General features: G+C 38.5%; 1 protein-coding gene and 1 long non-coding RNA gene across 10 annotated transcripts; one reads left to right on the forward strand and one right to left on the reverse strand.

Moving 5' to 3' along the window:
• Nucleotides 1-1,067: 1,067 nt before the first annotated feature.
• LOC149988448 (uncharacterized) lies at nucleotides 1,068-3,397 on the reverse strand. 2 transcript variants are annotated; one of them, XR_016504443.1, is made up of 2 exons: nucleotides 3,256-3,397; nucleotides 1,068-2,047 (listed from the first exon to the last, which is right to left on the reverse strand). It is a non-coding gene; the product is annotated as an uncharacterized LOC149988448 (long non-coding RNA). The 2 variants fall into 2 exon arrangements; XR_016504444.1 differs by lacking the exon at nucleotides 1,068-2,047 and adding an exon at nucleotides 2,656-2,963.
• A 4,428-nt stretch (nucleotides 3,398-7,825) lies between these two features.
• Nucleotides 7,826-15,969, forward strand: LOC112285676 (E3 SUMO-protein ligase SIZ1). Of its 8 annotated transcripts, none has more exons than XR_002970781.3 (19): nucleotides 7,826-8,098; nucleotides 8,244-8,324; nucleotides 8,741-8,801; nucleotides 9,053-9,119; nucleotides 9,555-9,717; nucleotides 9,974-10,107; nucleotides 10,244-10,312; nucleotides 10,459-10,546; nucleotides 10,938-11,013; nucleotides 11,336-11,409; nucleotides 11,565-11,672; nucleotides 11,939-12,112; nucleotides 12,444-12,548; nucleotides 12,755-12,835; nucleotides 13,167-14,267; nucleotides 14,430-14,631; nucleotides 14,855-14,943; nucleotides 15,095-15,229; nucleotides 15,401-15,969. XR_002970781.3 is itself a non-coding variant. In XM_024526653.3 (19 exons), exons 1-19 carry the CDS (start codon nucleotides 8,072-8,074, stop codon nucleotides 15,405-15,407), a joined length of 2,784 nt encoding a protein of 927 aa, XP_024382421.1. In that variant the 5' UTR covers nucleotides 7,826-8,071; the 3' UTR covers nucleotides 15,408-15,969. The 8 variants fall into 8 exon arrangements, 5 of the variants coding, with proteins under 5 accessions (XP_024382421.1, XP_024382422.1, XP_024382423.1 ...); XR_016504446.1 differs by having other exon boundaries at nucleotides 9,588-9,717; XM_024526653.3 differs by having other exon boundaries at nucleotides 14,913-14,943.
• Nucleotides 15,970-17,358: the final 1,389 nt, after the last annotated feature.

Raw genomic sequence — 17,358 nt, forward strand, 5'->3', positions numbered from 1 at the left:
ATTTGGCTAAATTTTTTATTCAACTAACTCAAATATACAGAGCTGGCAAATTTTATCATGAAATGTGGCAACCCTGGATGTCCTGAATCAACCTTGGATGTCACGTATTCTGGCTTCCTCAATCAGTAACAGGTGTAAAGCCTACCAGATAGAATCATCTTATTGACTTTTTCTTGGGATATCTGTATGTTCTGACTGGAATTCTGTTCACTTTGATCAACAGCAGCAATTATATTTGCATCAAGTTGAAATACTACTGGTATATTTAACTCTCTGATCTGTGTTTCCTGCTCAAAATGTGTGCAGTTTGATGCAGACGGCAGTGCTTAAATGGCTTACTTGACTTGCATCCCTGAACTACTTTCTTCTCTATGGATCACTTGGAACTCATGCTTTCTGTATTTCCTCACATGTCGGGTTGGAAAGGACTGAGATTACTGATTAAAATTATGAGTATAGAACCCAGGAGCTTATTGTAGCACCAGGTTTGTTTATGCCTTTCCTACCCTATGTCAGCAGGCTATCCCATTCAAGTACTTTTCAAACATAAATCTTCATAGAATTGGAGCACATGCATTCACCAAACTTTGTGAATAAGAAACCTTGTAGAGTTTGATTAGCCCAACTTTGAAGCAACCTGTAGATTCTTGGTTGGGTCTTATGTCCTTTACATGGGTGAGTTGTTTTTCAGATTTCATTAAGTTGGTACCTTATTGACAGACCAACTATCATTTCTTATCCTAGTACCTTTGCTACAGGTTTTCCCAAAATTTGATTTACAGTAATTGTTGACCAGCATTGAGGCACCTTCCCAAGATGAAGCAATAGATACTATGTTCTAGAGTTTATCTTTCACACAATAACATCAGTTGGCTCAATGTGCAAGCAATCCTACTTATTTTATGTGGACTAAATCCACTACTGTTCATATACCTCTCAAATTGTAACTGTTTTGAAAAGGCTTCAGGTATCGACCTGGAAAAAAAAAAAAAAAAAAAAAAAACTTCTTCTGATCAAAGGAATAGTCTCCATCATAAGTCCAATCAAAAGCGCAGGAGTTATTAGCAAACTGCTCAGAGTCAAGTTCTTTTATCAGTAAGCTTTATTGTCTTGTCTATCTCAATTTTGTGGAAAAGGTAGCTGAAATACATCTGGATGCTACATGGAACAAATTGTTTTTAAAATATGCAATTTTGCTTGAGAAAAGGAAAAGTTGCAACCCACAACTCTATATATCCTGGGAGAAAGCTAATATGACTCTTCATTGACAGCTATCTAGGAGACAATGTGCTATGTTGGCACTTACCCCACTCTGCGAGCTGATAAATGCTGCATGAACAGAAGAATACACTGCTCCAATCCTGCTTATGTTTCATGTGCATACACTGGCACTACCATGTAAAAGAAATGTGTAATTTTCTACATGACATCAGATCTTATATGATATGCTCACTTTGCATATGTGGGTCACTTGCCCACTTGCTGTGACTTCAGGCTTTTTAGTTCTCTTCTCACATGAACACCCTGACAGCCAGTCAAACCTTTTGACTTACAATGGTAGCAGTAGAGTCCATAATCTAGAATTTGGCTAACATTTTTTAACCAATATCATACTCCACAAGGATGCCAATGGCTAACCTATGTTTAAGGAAGATCACTCTGAACTCAAATTTAAGCTGCTCACCATGGTCATGTGTTGATAAGAAACCTGGTGTGTGTTAGTGGGGCACATGCTACTCTAGAATCAAATGAGGTTCCTAGAATGAAGGAGTACTAACTTCAAGATGATTTGTTTGGCATTACAACTGGTATTCTTATGGCCTTCCTTTTTGAAGTACCTCCTTTACTTTTACCAGAAAATAAACTTGGAGTTCAGGAACAGACTCCTACTGACGAGGACTAGCCAAGTTGCCGAATTTTATAAAACTCGAAGTGAATGTTTTTCTCAAGCAACAATTGCATACGGACGTGGACTTGCTTCATCCAGGACCACTCTCTTCACTTCACAGACAATTTTAGGAGCTGCTGCGGCTGCTCTCGTCAACATCTGCAGTGGGAGCTTTGTCAAGCCTCTCGTAAAAACTTCAATTATTTTCCAAACCTATTTGCGAATTCTACAGCAATCATCCTTACAATAAAAATATGAAGGATCCACATACATCACACTTCACGACCCAAATGAAGGAATTGAGGCTGGATGCCACCTTGGCCAATAAGTTGTAGCTTTTCAGTTCGTTATAAGTTTCACAACACACATTTGACATCCATAATAAAATTCCGTAGAAGAAGGAGAGATTGAGGATGAAACATATGTAAAACACAACAACGCTAAGTCTCTGAAAACCCGCGACTCATATTTGAAAGTCTTATCTTTTCTACACTTTAATCGGCATGTTTACGACTGTTGCCCAACGTAACAAAGAGGTACGTAGGATAGGAATAAAAAGCATGAGTCAACGTTAAGATTACTTATTCTTTTAGTGCTACTATATCCCAAACGAGGCCGGCGATTGACGACTTGTGGAATACACCGACATTGGTCCTTACCATGAGTTGGTACTTGAAACGTTTAATCTCATGCTATTGCGACTCTTGCTGATCGAATGCTAGTGTAGAAGCTCAGCTGTTACTAAAAGAAGTTATTACTGTGCCAAATTGCTACTGGTTTCGTTACCTTAAACTCAATTCTATTTTACATCTAGTAGCAGTCTATTACCACCCTCAATGCTGTGTTACAAATAACATTTTTTATGTGACAAAATCTATAACCTTCACACTTCGGAGGACATTGTCGCAGCCTACTTGAAGAAAAAGCCCCTCGCCTGCATATTCTTCTTGCAGTGCTTTCCGAGAAAAACACTTGTCGTAACCACAAGTCCTGGTAGTCGATCCAAATTACTCTACAGTTTCAAGTGTCTAAGTGAACATTGTCTCACTTTCGTCTCAGAACAGAAGCTCTGCAACTGCAAACTCTGAACTAATTAGAAATATTACTTAATATGACCCTTACATAACTAATCAATTAAATTGGTCGACGAAGCTTCAATCGTACAATCACATCCCAAGATTCGATCCTTTTTTCTCCTTAATCCGCAATCACAACTCTAAAAATCTGAAAATTCGGTGAAAATCTGAAGGGCAATGATGTTACTTGACGTCCCAAGAGCTTCTTCCTCATACCATACCACACCTTATCACCTAAATTCGTTAACAATAATAACAAGCACAAGGCGATGCTGCCGCAAAGCTGCGCACCAAAAAATCGAAAGCGGAAACGCCTCCATCATCCACCTCCATCGAATGCGAGGGCGAAGGAAGCATCAGAATCCCCGTGCAGTCCATGAGACGTGCTCCACACAGCCAGCCAGCCATCCACAGAACCCCGAGGCCCACAATGGTGCGGAGGACCAAGACCAAAATTGGGCGGCGGCGGTGGCTGTGGGGGATGCGACCGGTGTGGGCCCATACCCAGCTACTTGTAGGTTTCAGTCTTCAACCCGGGTATCAGAGAGGCACATGGGAGCCTTTTTGCCCGTTTCCAGGATGATGCCATGGTCACGAGGAGTCTGGTGAGCCCCCCCCCCCCTTATTTTTTATTTTTTCCTTTCATACTTCCTTTTGCTTAAAACCTTCAAACTGTTGTTGAGATGTTGCAGTCGAATGTCATGATATTATAACCAAAAAGAGGAGGAAAAGGGGGTAAAGGAGCTCTGCACACATTGAATTCTGCAGCTGTAGCCGCAAGTCTGGGGAAAGCGAGTCTAGAGGAGTAAGTCATAAAAACATATATCCAGAACAAGCAGATAGATAGATAGATAGATAGATAGATAGATAGAGTGATAGAATAGAGAGATGTGTGTTTAATTGGCTTACAAAGACAACTTTTTGATATTTTGATAAAATGGTTTTACAATTCTGAAAAATATAATTTGTGCATTTATGTTTTTTTTATTATTGAAAAAGACAATCATTTTTTACAAAACATAACTTGCTTTAAATATCAGTGGTATAATGATACTTATTTAGGAATTTTTTCTTACAGGTTGCATGTGTATTCATCATGTCGTTTTTAAATGCATCAAAGGACCATTGTTATGGTTGATTTAAAATTCTGAAATTTATTGGGAATTGTTAAGTGGACACTCCTTTTTACTATGTGCCATTGCACACATATCTTTTTTGTAATTTATTATTAAAAAATTTAGTGTAAATAAGAGTTTTAGTGTGTAGTATAGGGATGTCTACATACTAAAAAGGAGACTATCCATCTCTTCATTCTTTATTTTTATTCATATTTTAAAATTTGAATGCCATTTAATGTTAGTAATTTAATTAACAAAAATTTGAAGATTTGAAACCATAAATTAACCTTGTAAAACCTTGATGGAAGTGATCTTTGTAACTATGGACAAAGTAAAAGTAGTAAAAATTAAAGAATAGTAATATTTTTATACACATACAGATTTGAAATTTAAAAAAAAAAAAAAAAAAAAAAATCCGTTTGTTTGTTTATTTTGTTAGAAATAAAGCTAATGTATGTATTTGGTTATATATGTATAACTGTTATTTTAATTAAATGCAATGTATAGCCAAGTAAAATATCATGATTATATATTTTTGTATTTAACCTATACTTATGCTTGTGTAGTACATTTACGTTCTACTTTTCTCCCACTAATCACATTTTTTTATATTATATTTCTTAATATAGAACTCTCACTATTTTGCACATACAATTTTTACATCATGTGTTCAATGAAACAAGGGTTTTTCATGACTTACAATATTTATACAATTGTAATGTAATAGATTTATTTGTATTCTTGATGTAAAAATGTCGATTTCTGTCTGAGATGGAAAATTATGAAGAAATGCGTAATTCTTGTCATAAATTTTATGCATACTATAAAAATATGAAGTTGTTTTGGTAAGTATATATAATTCTTTCTGACACTACCTAATAGTGTAAAACTTTTTAGTTAAAAACAAATCAAGAATGGATATCTGAGTTTGTTAAGGCATATAAATTTAAAAACTGTAATTAAAAAATTAAAAATGTATGTATTGATACAAAAATATGAAATTATCAAAAAAAATTATTGTCAATTCATTGTCAACAAAGTATAGTTTCTTGAAGATTCAAAATACCTATTAAACTAGTTTGTTTTAAAAGTATTGGTATTTATTTTTAAGTTTAATTCTACCATGCAACCATGATTGGAGTTTTAATTTTATTTTTAAGTAATACAAAAACATACTTTACAATTATTTTTTATTCGTTTATTAAATATACAACTAAAATGCAAAGTTCTTATTGAATGTACATAGAATTGTTGTGGAAGATGTAATTTTAAACTTTGAATTATTCCAAATAATATTGTGCTTTTTAAATATCAAAGTTGGTATTGTGAACATTCTTGTATGTGATCAAAAGAATATGGCAGGCACCTTTATTTTTATTTATTTTCATGCATTGTGCATTTGTACAATTAGTAAGTAAATTACACATTATTTAAAAAAAAAAAGTGCTATTAGTATTTGAAAAATGATAATTGACTCGTTAGATCTCTGAAGTGTTTAGAATTTTCACCTTCACGTATGGCTTCTGAATATTCTGCAATGGAACCAACATTTCATCTCCATATATTATATACCACGTAGGAAATGTTAAGTAATGCATGTTAGCTAATGGACACGGGCTATGGTGCACGATAGGTATCTGGTATTGCGTGCTGTTACCTCTAACACTTAGAATATACGGGATTCATTCCTATCTGGCCGCCTCATATATTTTGTATCGTCTGCTTTGTATTTTTCACACTACCAATGAAAACTTGTTGTCAGTAAACATATAAGATAACCAAAAAGCCTCTAAGTTCTCAAGGTTTCCGCGACATGGTCGGAGAAAGTCAAGAATAGATCACCTAATCTTAGAGAGTTCACGAAATGTCCAGCAACGTAGAAAGGATCTGACACCGAGCCGCCACTTCAGGTCAAATAATCAGTCTCCGTCGTTCAACAAAGCAGCATCATGGAAAAAGCAAAATCCATTGTAATGTTGGAGGGGAGCAACTATCGTGTGTTAAGCAGATGCGGTTGCCTGCAGGAAGTCAGTCAGTTGGAGGTGAGCTACTCAAAACTAGAGTTAAGAGCTACATGGTCATGAAATCAACCAGAGAACGAATCATGGAACCACAAGCACAAACAATAAATGGGGGTCTCGAAACGGTAATTGCCGGGGGGAGGATGCGGAGAGTGAGGACATAAGAGCGGGCAAGAAAGGGAACGCATAGGGAACATGAATGGAACCCGTCGGGGAACAAGGGAACGAATGATTAGAGCCAGTGAGTGGATCGGGAGAGGAGGGGGGCTAGAGGGCGGGGTGTGGGCGACATCCATGGAACCCGTTGACCCGACCTGGGCCAGTCCGATCCGGCAGGGGAAAGGGAAGAGCTGGTAGACGATGAAGAAGAGGAGCTATGTCGCTTTGGCAGTCTTAGATGCTGCTGCGCTAGGGTTTCATTGTCATCGTCACTGTCGCCATCGCCATGGCGTAGTACCATAGCCTAGCATAGCATGGCATGGCATGGCATCGCACACAGCAGTAGCTTCAGACATAAGTTAGCAATCGTGTTGCCGTTACTCCGTTTTTGCTCACGAACGTCGTTGCGTTACCATCGCATGTCGATGGTGTTTTGAGACTGTGCATGGGATGGGCCGTGGTTTGATCATTCTTCTTCTTCGGCTCTCACTCGTGTGGATTGCGTTTCTCTGTGATCCTGTCTGTATTACCGAGAGTAGTCCGAGTATCGGTGTCTGGTTTCATGGTGGTGCTCTAGCAGGGGAGGGGCGTTGCTGGGATGACACTCCTGGTCAGTTGGTTGCGCCTGAGGTTGTAGTTGGAAGGAGCCCGTGGCTATAGTAGTGGTTGATTCCCTTGGCTGCCTGCCAACTCTTGTTATTGTGGGAAGAGTAGTTGGAATGAGTTGTTAAGGGGAACACTAGGGTTTCGCATATCAAGGTGGGAGTTTAGGTGCATTTTGTGTCGGGTTTTTTCTTAGTGCTGTGTAGTGAAGGCAGTAGGGTTGGTGGCAACGGACTTTGGTTGACACGGAGATTATGGGGATTAATGACTGCTAGGGTGGCTTTGTTGCGTCTTCCGTACTGTAGTGGTCTCTTCTTTTTCGTTGAGTGAAGCATGAGATAGCCAGAACAACACGCAATCCGCTGATTCTTTCTTTCGGCTGGATTTTCTCTGGTGTTGTATTGAAGCCGTGACCTTAAATTTTAAAAGGTCCTGTTTAGTGACTTCGTCGTTGCACCTGGGGAGCTTGTTGTTTGGAATCAGGGTTTCTTGCCTACAGCTGCACCAACGAGACCTTGTCGTTAGTTTATTTTAGTTTATTTTATTTTAAACGTGATGCACTTCCCAGCGCCATCTATATCTCGGGTTTGCAACTTTGAAGAGATAACTCAGCTTAGGAACAACATTTATTCTTTGCACGGAGGGTCTTGGGCTCCGCACCGACAACTTTTTAAATGTGCTGAAGTTTTACATGTCTCACCGAGTAGCTCTTGTTATTGGAAATCGTATCTTCACTTCTCTGGGGTCAAGTGTGCACTTGGTACAGTGCTATTATTAAGCTTCATTTCTCCTTGTATACTTTAGTGGCCAGTGTGCTGTTTTATTACTGCCGCCATCATTACCGTCGACTCTACGACTTGTCGGTATTCCTTAACTGCACTATCTTGCCGGGCCTTTTTCTGTACATCAAGTGCAATGATATGTTTTCAATTAAAATCAATTCGGCATTATGCCCATCATTTTATAACTTCAGCTTCAGCGAGTCAAACATATGACTGGCATGCCTCTTGGTTCCAATTGGCCGATTTCTATTTCTAGTTCCTCTTTCTGGCATTGTGATTGGATGGCGGAGAGGATTCTGGTTTTGCACATCACACTTGAAGCAACTATCTAGGTTAAGGGGGCAGAAGTTTACATTTTGATTGAAACTGGAACATTACCAAGTTGGATTCAAATAGTGGAACTGAAACTTTGCTGCTGCTAGCAATGGCGGACTTAGCTTCTCGCTGCCGGGTATGTCTATATTCCGTCGGCCAAAGCATGTCAAGAGGGTCCAAAGCTCGTTTGTTGGTGTGTACAAGATTTCTCATTTACTGGGGATTTAGAAAGTGCAGATTTTTGGCGTTCCAATTGATGTTTTGGAGCTGGCTGTTTGCAGAACCAGTTGGGTTCATTTCGCATTAGGGAACTTAAAGATGTTCTTGCACGACTGGGCCTTCCCAAGCAAGGGAAAAAGCAGGTACCCTCTGAAGTCCCCTTACGTACTTGTACACTACGTTTTTTTTGTCTCAGCCCATATATGTAACTCCGTCATTTTGAGTAGATGTGTTTGTTTTCCCGCTTCCTTGCTAAACTTTCTGGTTTTTTTATGGGATTAAAGCATCAGGCGATGGATTTTGATAAATTATGGTGATATCACCGTACCACATGTTAAATATAAGGGTAGTAATTTTGCATTCGATAAAAGATGATTTTTATTTACTGTGAAGGGTTGTAATTATTTTTCTGCACCATCAATCACGATTTTACACAACTTTTCACATCTCGAAGTTCTGGAATGTTGGGTTGTGCGAGTGCTCGATACTTATTCTCGCGTATCACGGTTTCGGCTTAGCTAATTCAAGTGCATGATCTATTAAACTGTTGTCTGAGCAGATCCTCATGGAGAAGATCATGGGTTTGATTAATCCGGTTGAGAAGCAATCGCTAACGAAAGGTGAGTGATGAATAAGATCAGGAGCTGATTTACTTCTAGTCTAGTGCATTATGTTTCGATGTTAGTGTTCTAGGATATAGTCACATCCAATAGTATCTTGTGTCTTTGTTCTTTATATAGACTTCCGAATCGATATTACGACAGATACTAGAGATTTGAGTGGTTTTTGGTTATACTGATTCATTTAAGTACTATTAAGAAGCTTTTGTTAATTCTCGAGCCTGCACCTACACTCAACGTTGATTTTGCAGGTTCCAAGAGTAGCAAAAAAGTTGTTTCAAGGGAAGAAGCCATCGCTGTAATTGATGAACAGTACAGGTGTGTGCTTCCCTGTTTGTTTCTCTTTGTATATCCCATGGAGTGTCTTTCGAGTAGCGGTGGTTCTCCGTAGTTAGCTCATAACCTTGCGAGAATCATGACTTGTCTCTATGAGTGAAAATACGGTAGAATCGAAGACTTTTTTCTGACCTTTTTGAAAGAGCAAGGGTGATGGATGCTTCTTCAAGGTCAACTTGAGAAGTCTAGGTCATAAATTGGTTGCTTTCCTCAAGTTCGATTTTGGGAATTAATTTCCCGTTTTGCTATCAGGACATCAAGTGCCTGGTAATTTAAATGTCGAATTCGCAAGGCTGAATGTGCGTGCGTGTGTGTGCGTGCACGTTTTTTTTTTTTTTTTTTTTTTTTTTTTTTTTTTTTTTTCTTCCTTCCGTTTTGATTTCTCGTTACGCTAGAGACTTATTTGTATTCTGACAGGAAGCTTCGAAATTCTGGAGCTGAATTATCTAGGTATAAATCTGCGAAATCTGGATCTAGCAGCGTTTACCCTTCAGCTGGGCATGAAGAGCGCAGAGTGCATGATGAGACTAAAGTTCATTGCCCTTGTGGGAGTAGCGTGGAAACCGGAAAAATGATTCAGGTCTTTTATTAGTGTATATATCTTTTAAACTGTTTGTTTTATCTTTCTGAGTTGTGACTGCCGAATTCTAACTGTATTTTATTTTTCATGAATTGAGTGAGGTAAGTTGAGTCAAGCTGTTCCACGGTCATATTGTTCTCTCGTGATTACGTAAAATTGGTAATTGACTTGTTCACTTGCTGAAGTTTTACTCATTATTGTATACAGATTATGGCGTAAACCATGGTCGTAATGTGTCAATCGTCACTTTTTGCAGTGTGTTGAACCTAAATGTCGGATCCGGCAGCATATGAGTTGCGTAGTTTTTCCGGAGAACACAGTGGATGGAGATGCGGTTGTGATGCCCCCGAACTTCTATTGCGAGCTTTGCCGCATATCCCGGGGAGATCCGTGAGTTTTTAGTATATGCCTTTTTTTTTGAACTGTAATTTAATTTACGAATGTATATATGGCTTTGAGTCTGCTGGTGAAATGTGTAGCTCTATAGGTGCATTTCTGACTTAAAGCGTTTTCTTGATCTGGGCAGATTCTGTGTAGCAGTTTCACATCCTCTACTGCCTGTAAAGCTTCTTTCATCCACAGTCAAAACGGATGGGTATGCTTTCATATTGGCCTGCGTTTTTTGTACTTTTCAGGTTCATCATACGATGAGGAAGATACATGAACTTTTGATTTGTCTACTTCTGGCTTAGTTTGTTGCTGTAATGCGGTGCCAGGATTTTGACAGAACTTTTGTGGCAGAACCAACACTCTCCAGAACATAGATCAGCAGTTTACTTTGAGTGCCGCAGACCATGGACTTCTTCAGAAACCACATCATGATCTGCAGGTATTGTATCTTCTCTTCAGATGGCTTCTATTTATTTTTCATTGAGCATGCTGATTATCATTTACATCCTTGGGTTTTCAACTTGTCTTTCTTTAGCCTCTGAGTATCGTGGAGGTAAATTGGATGCTTCTTGATTTGATACATCGACAATAGCTCTGTTGTAGGTTCGAGTATCAATGTGTTTCCAGGCTTTTGTTTGTATAAATCTTTTCATATGAGACGTATGTGAGGAATTTGTTTTAAACCAGTTCGTTTGAAGCTACTTTTGTTTATGATCGTGGAGATATTGGAATCTTTGATGTCATGCATATCTTCCGTTGATGGATATGAGTAAGTTTTACTTTTTTTCTTCTAAAAATACAGGTCTTCTTACTTGATGGATATTGCTCAGGTCTGGTGTGTCCTCTTATGCGACAAGGTTTCCTTTCGCATGCACTGGCCTTCTTACGCTGATTTACGAGTAAATGGTACTTCACTTTTCGATGCCTATATATCTTTTGTATACTCTTGGATTTTAGTTATCCAGCTCGGCAGAATGTTCAGCACAAAGTTATTTAAACTCATGCCTGCTTCTGCTGTTGTCGACAGTTGTCTGTAATGTTGGAAAACTAAGTTTTAGGTCGTGATATTTAATACTTTGAACGATGACAATTTTCGTTTCTGAGAATATCATCAAATTGTTTTTCAGGGGTTTGGTTGGCTTAAACAACATGCATAAAATTCAACGGTAGATTGAGTATTTTGTATTACCGATGATGTTTTGAATTTGACGCATCTTTTTATTGTTAGGCATGAACGTGCGGGTTACTAATCGACCTGGTCAGCAACTGTTAGGAGCGAATGGCCGGGATGAAGGACCTAGTGTAAGTGTACTTATGAATTTACACCAACTTTTCGCCTCTCTATTTTATCACAGAACATCCATTTTGAGATACAGTTTTGGATCATTTTCCATGGCAATCTGGAAATGGTAACCAATTTTTAAGTGCTTACATTGGTTTATTTTTTGCCTTTTTAGATCGCTGCATGTACCAGAGAGGGAATAAACAGGCTGATCATGTCGTCCTATGACGCTCGCCCGTTCTGTTTGGGAGTGCGAATCATCCGCCGCCGCTCTCTGGAGGAGGTGCATTTTTCTGTTACCTCAGGCAGTGTTTGTGATACTAGTATCAACGTATTGTTGTTGACATTTGCATAATGCAGTCGAGGATATATGCAAGTGATCTGAACATTTGCATGTTTTGTGTCCATACTTGTTCTTAGTTTTTGTATGATTGAAATCGAGGATAGTGTCATAATGTACAATCTGCTTGTCATCTATCTTGCTAAGATATACATGTCTTGTATTTTATACTCCCTAATTTTGTGGATGGGATATTTAACGGTTGTAAGGTTGTTAGTATTATCCCTAGTGAGAGGGATGGAGAGCCTTTTGAAGAGGCGATGGCCCGAGTTCGTCGATGCATCAATGGAGGGGGTGGTCAGGGATTAGGGGCGGACGGTGACGGTAGTGATAGCGATTTGGAAGTTGTGGCGGAATCTATCTCTGTTAACTTACGCTGTCCGGTGAGCGCTATGCGCTTTTTCGCTTTCTTTTTTCTTCTTTTATTTATTTAATAATGATAATAATGATAATGATGATGATAATAATAATAATAATGATAATAATAATAATCTATAGTGACGTTCCGTTCTTTTCTGAAATTTGATCATCTGATGATGGTATTTAGCTTGATTCATTTGCCTGCAGTGTGCTTTACTGTATTGTTCACTTCTTTAGGACTTTGAGGCAAGTGATTGAGCTTTTGGATAATTTTACTAGGTTCTTAGTGTTGCTATTTCTTAATGTGGTGGCAAATCTATCCGTGTGCTAATTTCTTTAGTTTGTGATGTACAGATGAGTGGGTCACGAATCAAGGTTGCTGGTCGTTTTAAGCCATGTCTACATATGGGTTGCTTTGACCTTGATACATATGTGGAAATGAATCAGCGAGCACGGAAGGTATTTTATGGGCTTTTTGCTGTACTGATCTCCTGCTGATTCATTTAACCACATTTTTCATTGGGCGTAGTCTTTGTACATCTGTCTATTTAAGCAAAATTAATTGCTGCTCAGTATAATACGCACTCAGATAGTAAAGGTATGCAGGTTAACCCTCTTTATTTTTGTACTGATGTTTTCCCGCTACTTTTTTGTGACTGATGCAGTGGCAATGTCCAATTTGTCTGAAGAACTATTCTATAGAACATTTAATCATTGACCCTTTTTTCAATCGGATTACAAACGCGGTATGATTCAAGGCTTTTATCTTTCAAATTTTGACGAATATTGGATAATGTTTTAAGTGGATTAGAACATATTACATTGCTCAGAGGATCACCTCATTATCATTGGGATCTGAGAAAACAAATTATTGTTTGTAAATTTTTATAGTCTGTTCATTGTACATCTAAGGGAAAAGTTTAATTTGAGCTAATATGTCATTTCTAATTAGGATGAACATAAGACATTTATCAAAGCTTAGTTTTACATTGTATTCTTAGTGGACATTTAGAATCTCAGATGTTAATTTTTCTCACTATTTTTAAAGATTTCTAATTAAAATAGGTTCAATACCAGGTGAGAACTCTGGATGAAGACATCACTGAGGTGGAGCTTAAAGCTGATGGTTTTTGGCGGCCCAAACTGGAAGGGAATGCTAGGAATGGGGAGCCTTGGCGTCCATCACCAGCCGCTGCTGCAGCAGCTGTTACCAATGGGATCAAATCAGTACCTGTGTTGTTTCCTAACCATCATATCAAGGTTGAAGAGGGACTGTCTTCTCATGACCATCGCGCTTTGCGATTTAGGCGGACGTCTGAAGGCCAATGGGCTTTGAATGGGACGAGGCGCCTCAATGCTAATCCTAACCATCAAGTTATGCCCTTAGCTAGACTTTCAAGAAGCAGCAGTGCTACTGACAGTAATTTAAAAGGAGACGAGGATGAGCACAGTGTGAATCAAGACCCAAGTGAGAAGAATGTTATGTTCATGGATGATAACGATGATGCTGAATACTCATCAAAACCTCGGAATGAGCCTGGAGTAACGTGGCAAACTAGCTGTGATGAGCCTGCAAATGGAGCTGATGTAATTGTTCTTAGTGATACAGATGATGAAGGTGCAGAAGAAGAAGCCGTTGTTGGGTCCTCTGGGGCATCAATGTACGCGGAATCTGATGTTGGCAATGGGCGAGTGCGTTCTTCGGAGGTTAGCATACGCAATGATACGAATGGCGATTCGTCAGGGCTTGCTCTTGGTTTAGATAGTACCGATGTCACTCTTGCAAGCAACTCAGCATGTCTTACATTTGGCTCTCTGCTGAGCACTAGAGTTCCTGATGAAGGGACGAGTAACAATAGTGGGTTAGGCTTGCAGTTAGATAACAATAGCTTCTGGACAGTACCTGCTGCAATTCCTAGGTACTATGGTACCCCAGCAGAGACGGTTGGGCTGCAGCGTCCTTCTCTTGTGCGGCCAACACCACTGCAAGCTGGAGCTGGTCCTGGATTTCTGTCTACTTCCCTTGTCAGAAACGATTCGTTGCAATCGGGCTGGAAAAGTTTCAGAGAGTCGCATGCTCCCATACATTATGGGATTACAGATGGTTGTAGTATGGACAATGACACAACTGCTTCGCCTCTGCAAAATTTTCTGCCAGCGCAGCCAGCTCGAGCTGAGGTATTGTTACAGGAGTTCGACCCTCGGTTGTTGCATTTACATTTTTTTAATGGGATTCGTCAATGTGCTTGCCCTCCATATTTGATAGACCAGTATTTTGGATTTGTGTCAATATAATTAAATCTTTCTGGCACAATCACCTAAGTTAACTTTTAGTTACAGACATTCTTGCAGGTCCAAGAAAATTTACGGGAGCCATTCCTTCCTGAAGAAGATATCGACAATTCTTGGTTTTCCCTTAGTCTTGGTGGAGGAGAAAATCTGGTTAAATCAACTCCAACACAGAATCCACGTACTAGTTCAATGGAACGCTATTCGCCAATTCTTCAACCGAGAGTTGCTGAAATTGATCCCCAGGGTAGAGGTACGTCAAATTCCAGCTCACAGTGATTATCCTGTCCTCTTTTTTGAAAAATTCGTTGCTGGCGTTCTTAAATCAGGGACTTCTACTTCAGTAGTCTAAGTTGAGTTTTCTACGCAGTATTATCATGTGGAATTGCACATTTTCCGGTATTTGTTTCACGTTCTTGGGAACATTCTCGGGAGGTTGTGATTGCTGGTGTTGATTTTGTTAACTGTAATGTTAGGTCTTGATAACAATGGATCGTCCCAACGCCTTGTAGACTCACGACCTCCAGTGCGCAGTCATTTTACCGCAGACGGCCATCCTTTTCCTGTAAGGCCACGTAGTAGCCCCAATCATGCACGAAGGGTTTACAGCCAAGTTCGGATGGATGATTCTGAGTAGATTAGAAGCTCCACTCTTGTCTGCTAGTAGACCGTGACAAGATTGTGCAAAATACGTCTTGATTCTGCATCAACTGCAGTCTCTCCAGGCAACTGTTGTTGTGTAGTGAGGCATATTCCTCTCTACTTGGAATCGAAGGAGCGTGGCAAGCATCTACATTTGGCGACTTTGCTAGTTACCATGCCCAGTTTCTTGTCTACTACGCTACTCTCAGGTACCTAGATTTCTTCCAACTCTCCTCCACAGGACACTTCGTATGTAATTTGTTAACTATTGTGACTTTTAAGTCATGTTCAGATTATATGAACGCCTTTCAGATTCAAGTTTTACTGATTTCAGTGACATTATGCTTACTGTAAATGGTACTGCTGATTTGGGGATGTAGGACTTGAAGAACATAAATGGAGTTTCGACTGTGCAAGTTCGCTGCATTACCAGTTCAGGATTGTACCTTATTGCTTACAGGGAGTTAAGGCAGAGAGTGGCTTCATGCCTATGCACCTTTTGTTGAGTTTGTAATATGAAATTGTACAATATGTGCTACCTTGAAGAAGATAGTTCACCCATGATTATTGTATATAGTTCCCCGAGGGAGATATAACATAATTTTAGAGGAATTCACTTAATCCTTCGTCGACATCTTTATTTTGCGTAGCTCTCTTTCGAGTGGTGTCCAGTGCGCAGAATGGTTCTAAATTCTCAAAGCGGGACAAATGAGAAGTTTGGAGGGGAACTCGAGTACTGGTTAGTGAGGTCTCCTCGGAAGTAGTTCGTATATCAATCTTTTTTAGTAACATCAAAATTTAATCCTAGCTAATATCAGGTTCAAAAAACTTCCTTTTTCTGAATGTACTGTATCCCGATTCAGCTGAAGTTATCGTAGAGTCGCTTCATTCGATTCGCACCAAATCATGACAATTGTTTAATAGAATTCATGTTGCCCCTATTTCACCACTTGGATATTATCTAGTCTAAAGAATCTTCAATTTGGCAATCCTACATTGTTAAATTTCTACAGAACTTTTTATAAATTCTCGAAATCAATCCTAAAACGAATAAAAAAATATGATTTTGTAAAGATTGCATCTCAATCTTTCTTCTTAATTTGATAATCTCTCTCTCTCTCTCTCTCTCTCTCTCTCTAAATATATATATATATATATATATATATATATATTTTATGAAATATAATCAGGAATATAGGCAAAGTATAAATTTCAAGGTAATCACAAGATTTAATCCTAGTTTCATTCTTAATCATCATTTTTTTGTTGGAACAAAATGATAGATTTTTATTCTGCATTATTTTTTAAATAACCTATTTTTTAAATAACTTATTAATTAGAATTTGGTGTCATAACTAACTTATAACAACTATCACAATGACTTAATAATAATAATAATATACAATATTAACTCTGCTGAGTTATCTCCCAGTAAGTTATAACCTCTGATAAAGTATAAAAAAATGGAGGAACCAACTTGGTTCTATGGTAGTTAATGGTAGTTAAGTTATATTAGTTATTGCCATGGTAGAAGAATATAACTTTGTGGAGGGAAAAAAACAATAGAGAATCTAGCTTAGTTAAGAATCCATTCTGTTTTTTCCCTCCATAGCTAGTGTGATTTGCTAGAGTCTTTTTGTATGCAACTTTTGCTGAATGTTGCTAAGAGTCTTGTGAGTAGCATATTCACCGACATTTCCAATGTCGAGTATGGAGATAACAATGGAAAGGCTCAGCAACTTCTTTGTGCATGTAAACAACAATGCCGCTAAGTCTTTTTCAAGAATGTTGTTAGTATCTTTACCTCCCTTTGTTTCTTGATAACAAACAAGCTCAATAATCTTGTAATCATTTAGCTTGATTTGAGTACCATTTTCTTTGATTGGATTGAGCGGGTTCTTAATTGACATTAGATTAATAGACCTCAAATTATGCCTACCATCTCCTCTTTGATTGTTTTTTTACCATTGTCGATCTCTTTGACTTTGGATGCTTGTTTAAACAACCTAGTATGCCTAAAGCAATGTTGTGATATTCTTGGACATACTTTTTCCCAAGTCGCAAGTGACCAATACATTGCTATCAATTGCTTGATTTTATATAGGTTGAATTCATTTTTCTCATCTCGGTCAAGTGCATTCCGCAAATCGAAGAGCCCGTAGTCCCACTTAAATGCTATAATAATTCTAACATCCATTGACAAGTTCTTTGAAAGTGGTATTTTGGAGAAGCACACAAATATCAATGTTGGAAGAAACATCGTTGTTTGTAATGTACAATGGTGCATTATCCATGACAAGAAGGATTTGCCAACATGCCCTCTTCATCTCTTTGTTGA

This window comes from Physcomitrium patens, chromosome 8, assembly GCF_059467195.1.
Source record: "Physcomitrium patens ecotype Gransden chromosome 8, ASM5946719v1, whole genome shotgun sequence".
Classification (NCBI taxonomy): Eukaryota; Viridiplantae; Streptophyta; class Bryopsida; order Funariales; family Funariaceae; genus Physcomitrium; species Physcomitrium patens.

Coding starts and splice junctions, on each gene's coding strand:
- LOC112285676 (XM_024526653.3), top strand. CDS start 8,072: ATGGCGGACTTAGCTTCTCGCTGCCGG. Junction 8,802..9,052: donor GAAGCAATCGCTAACGAAAG/GTGAGTGATGAA, acceptor TTGATTTTGCAG/GTTCCAAGAGTAGCAAAAAA. Junction 9,718..9,973: donor AAACCGGAAAAATGATTCAG/GTCTTTTATTAG, acceptor CACTTTTTGCAG/TGTGTTGAACCTAAATGTCG.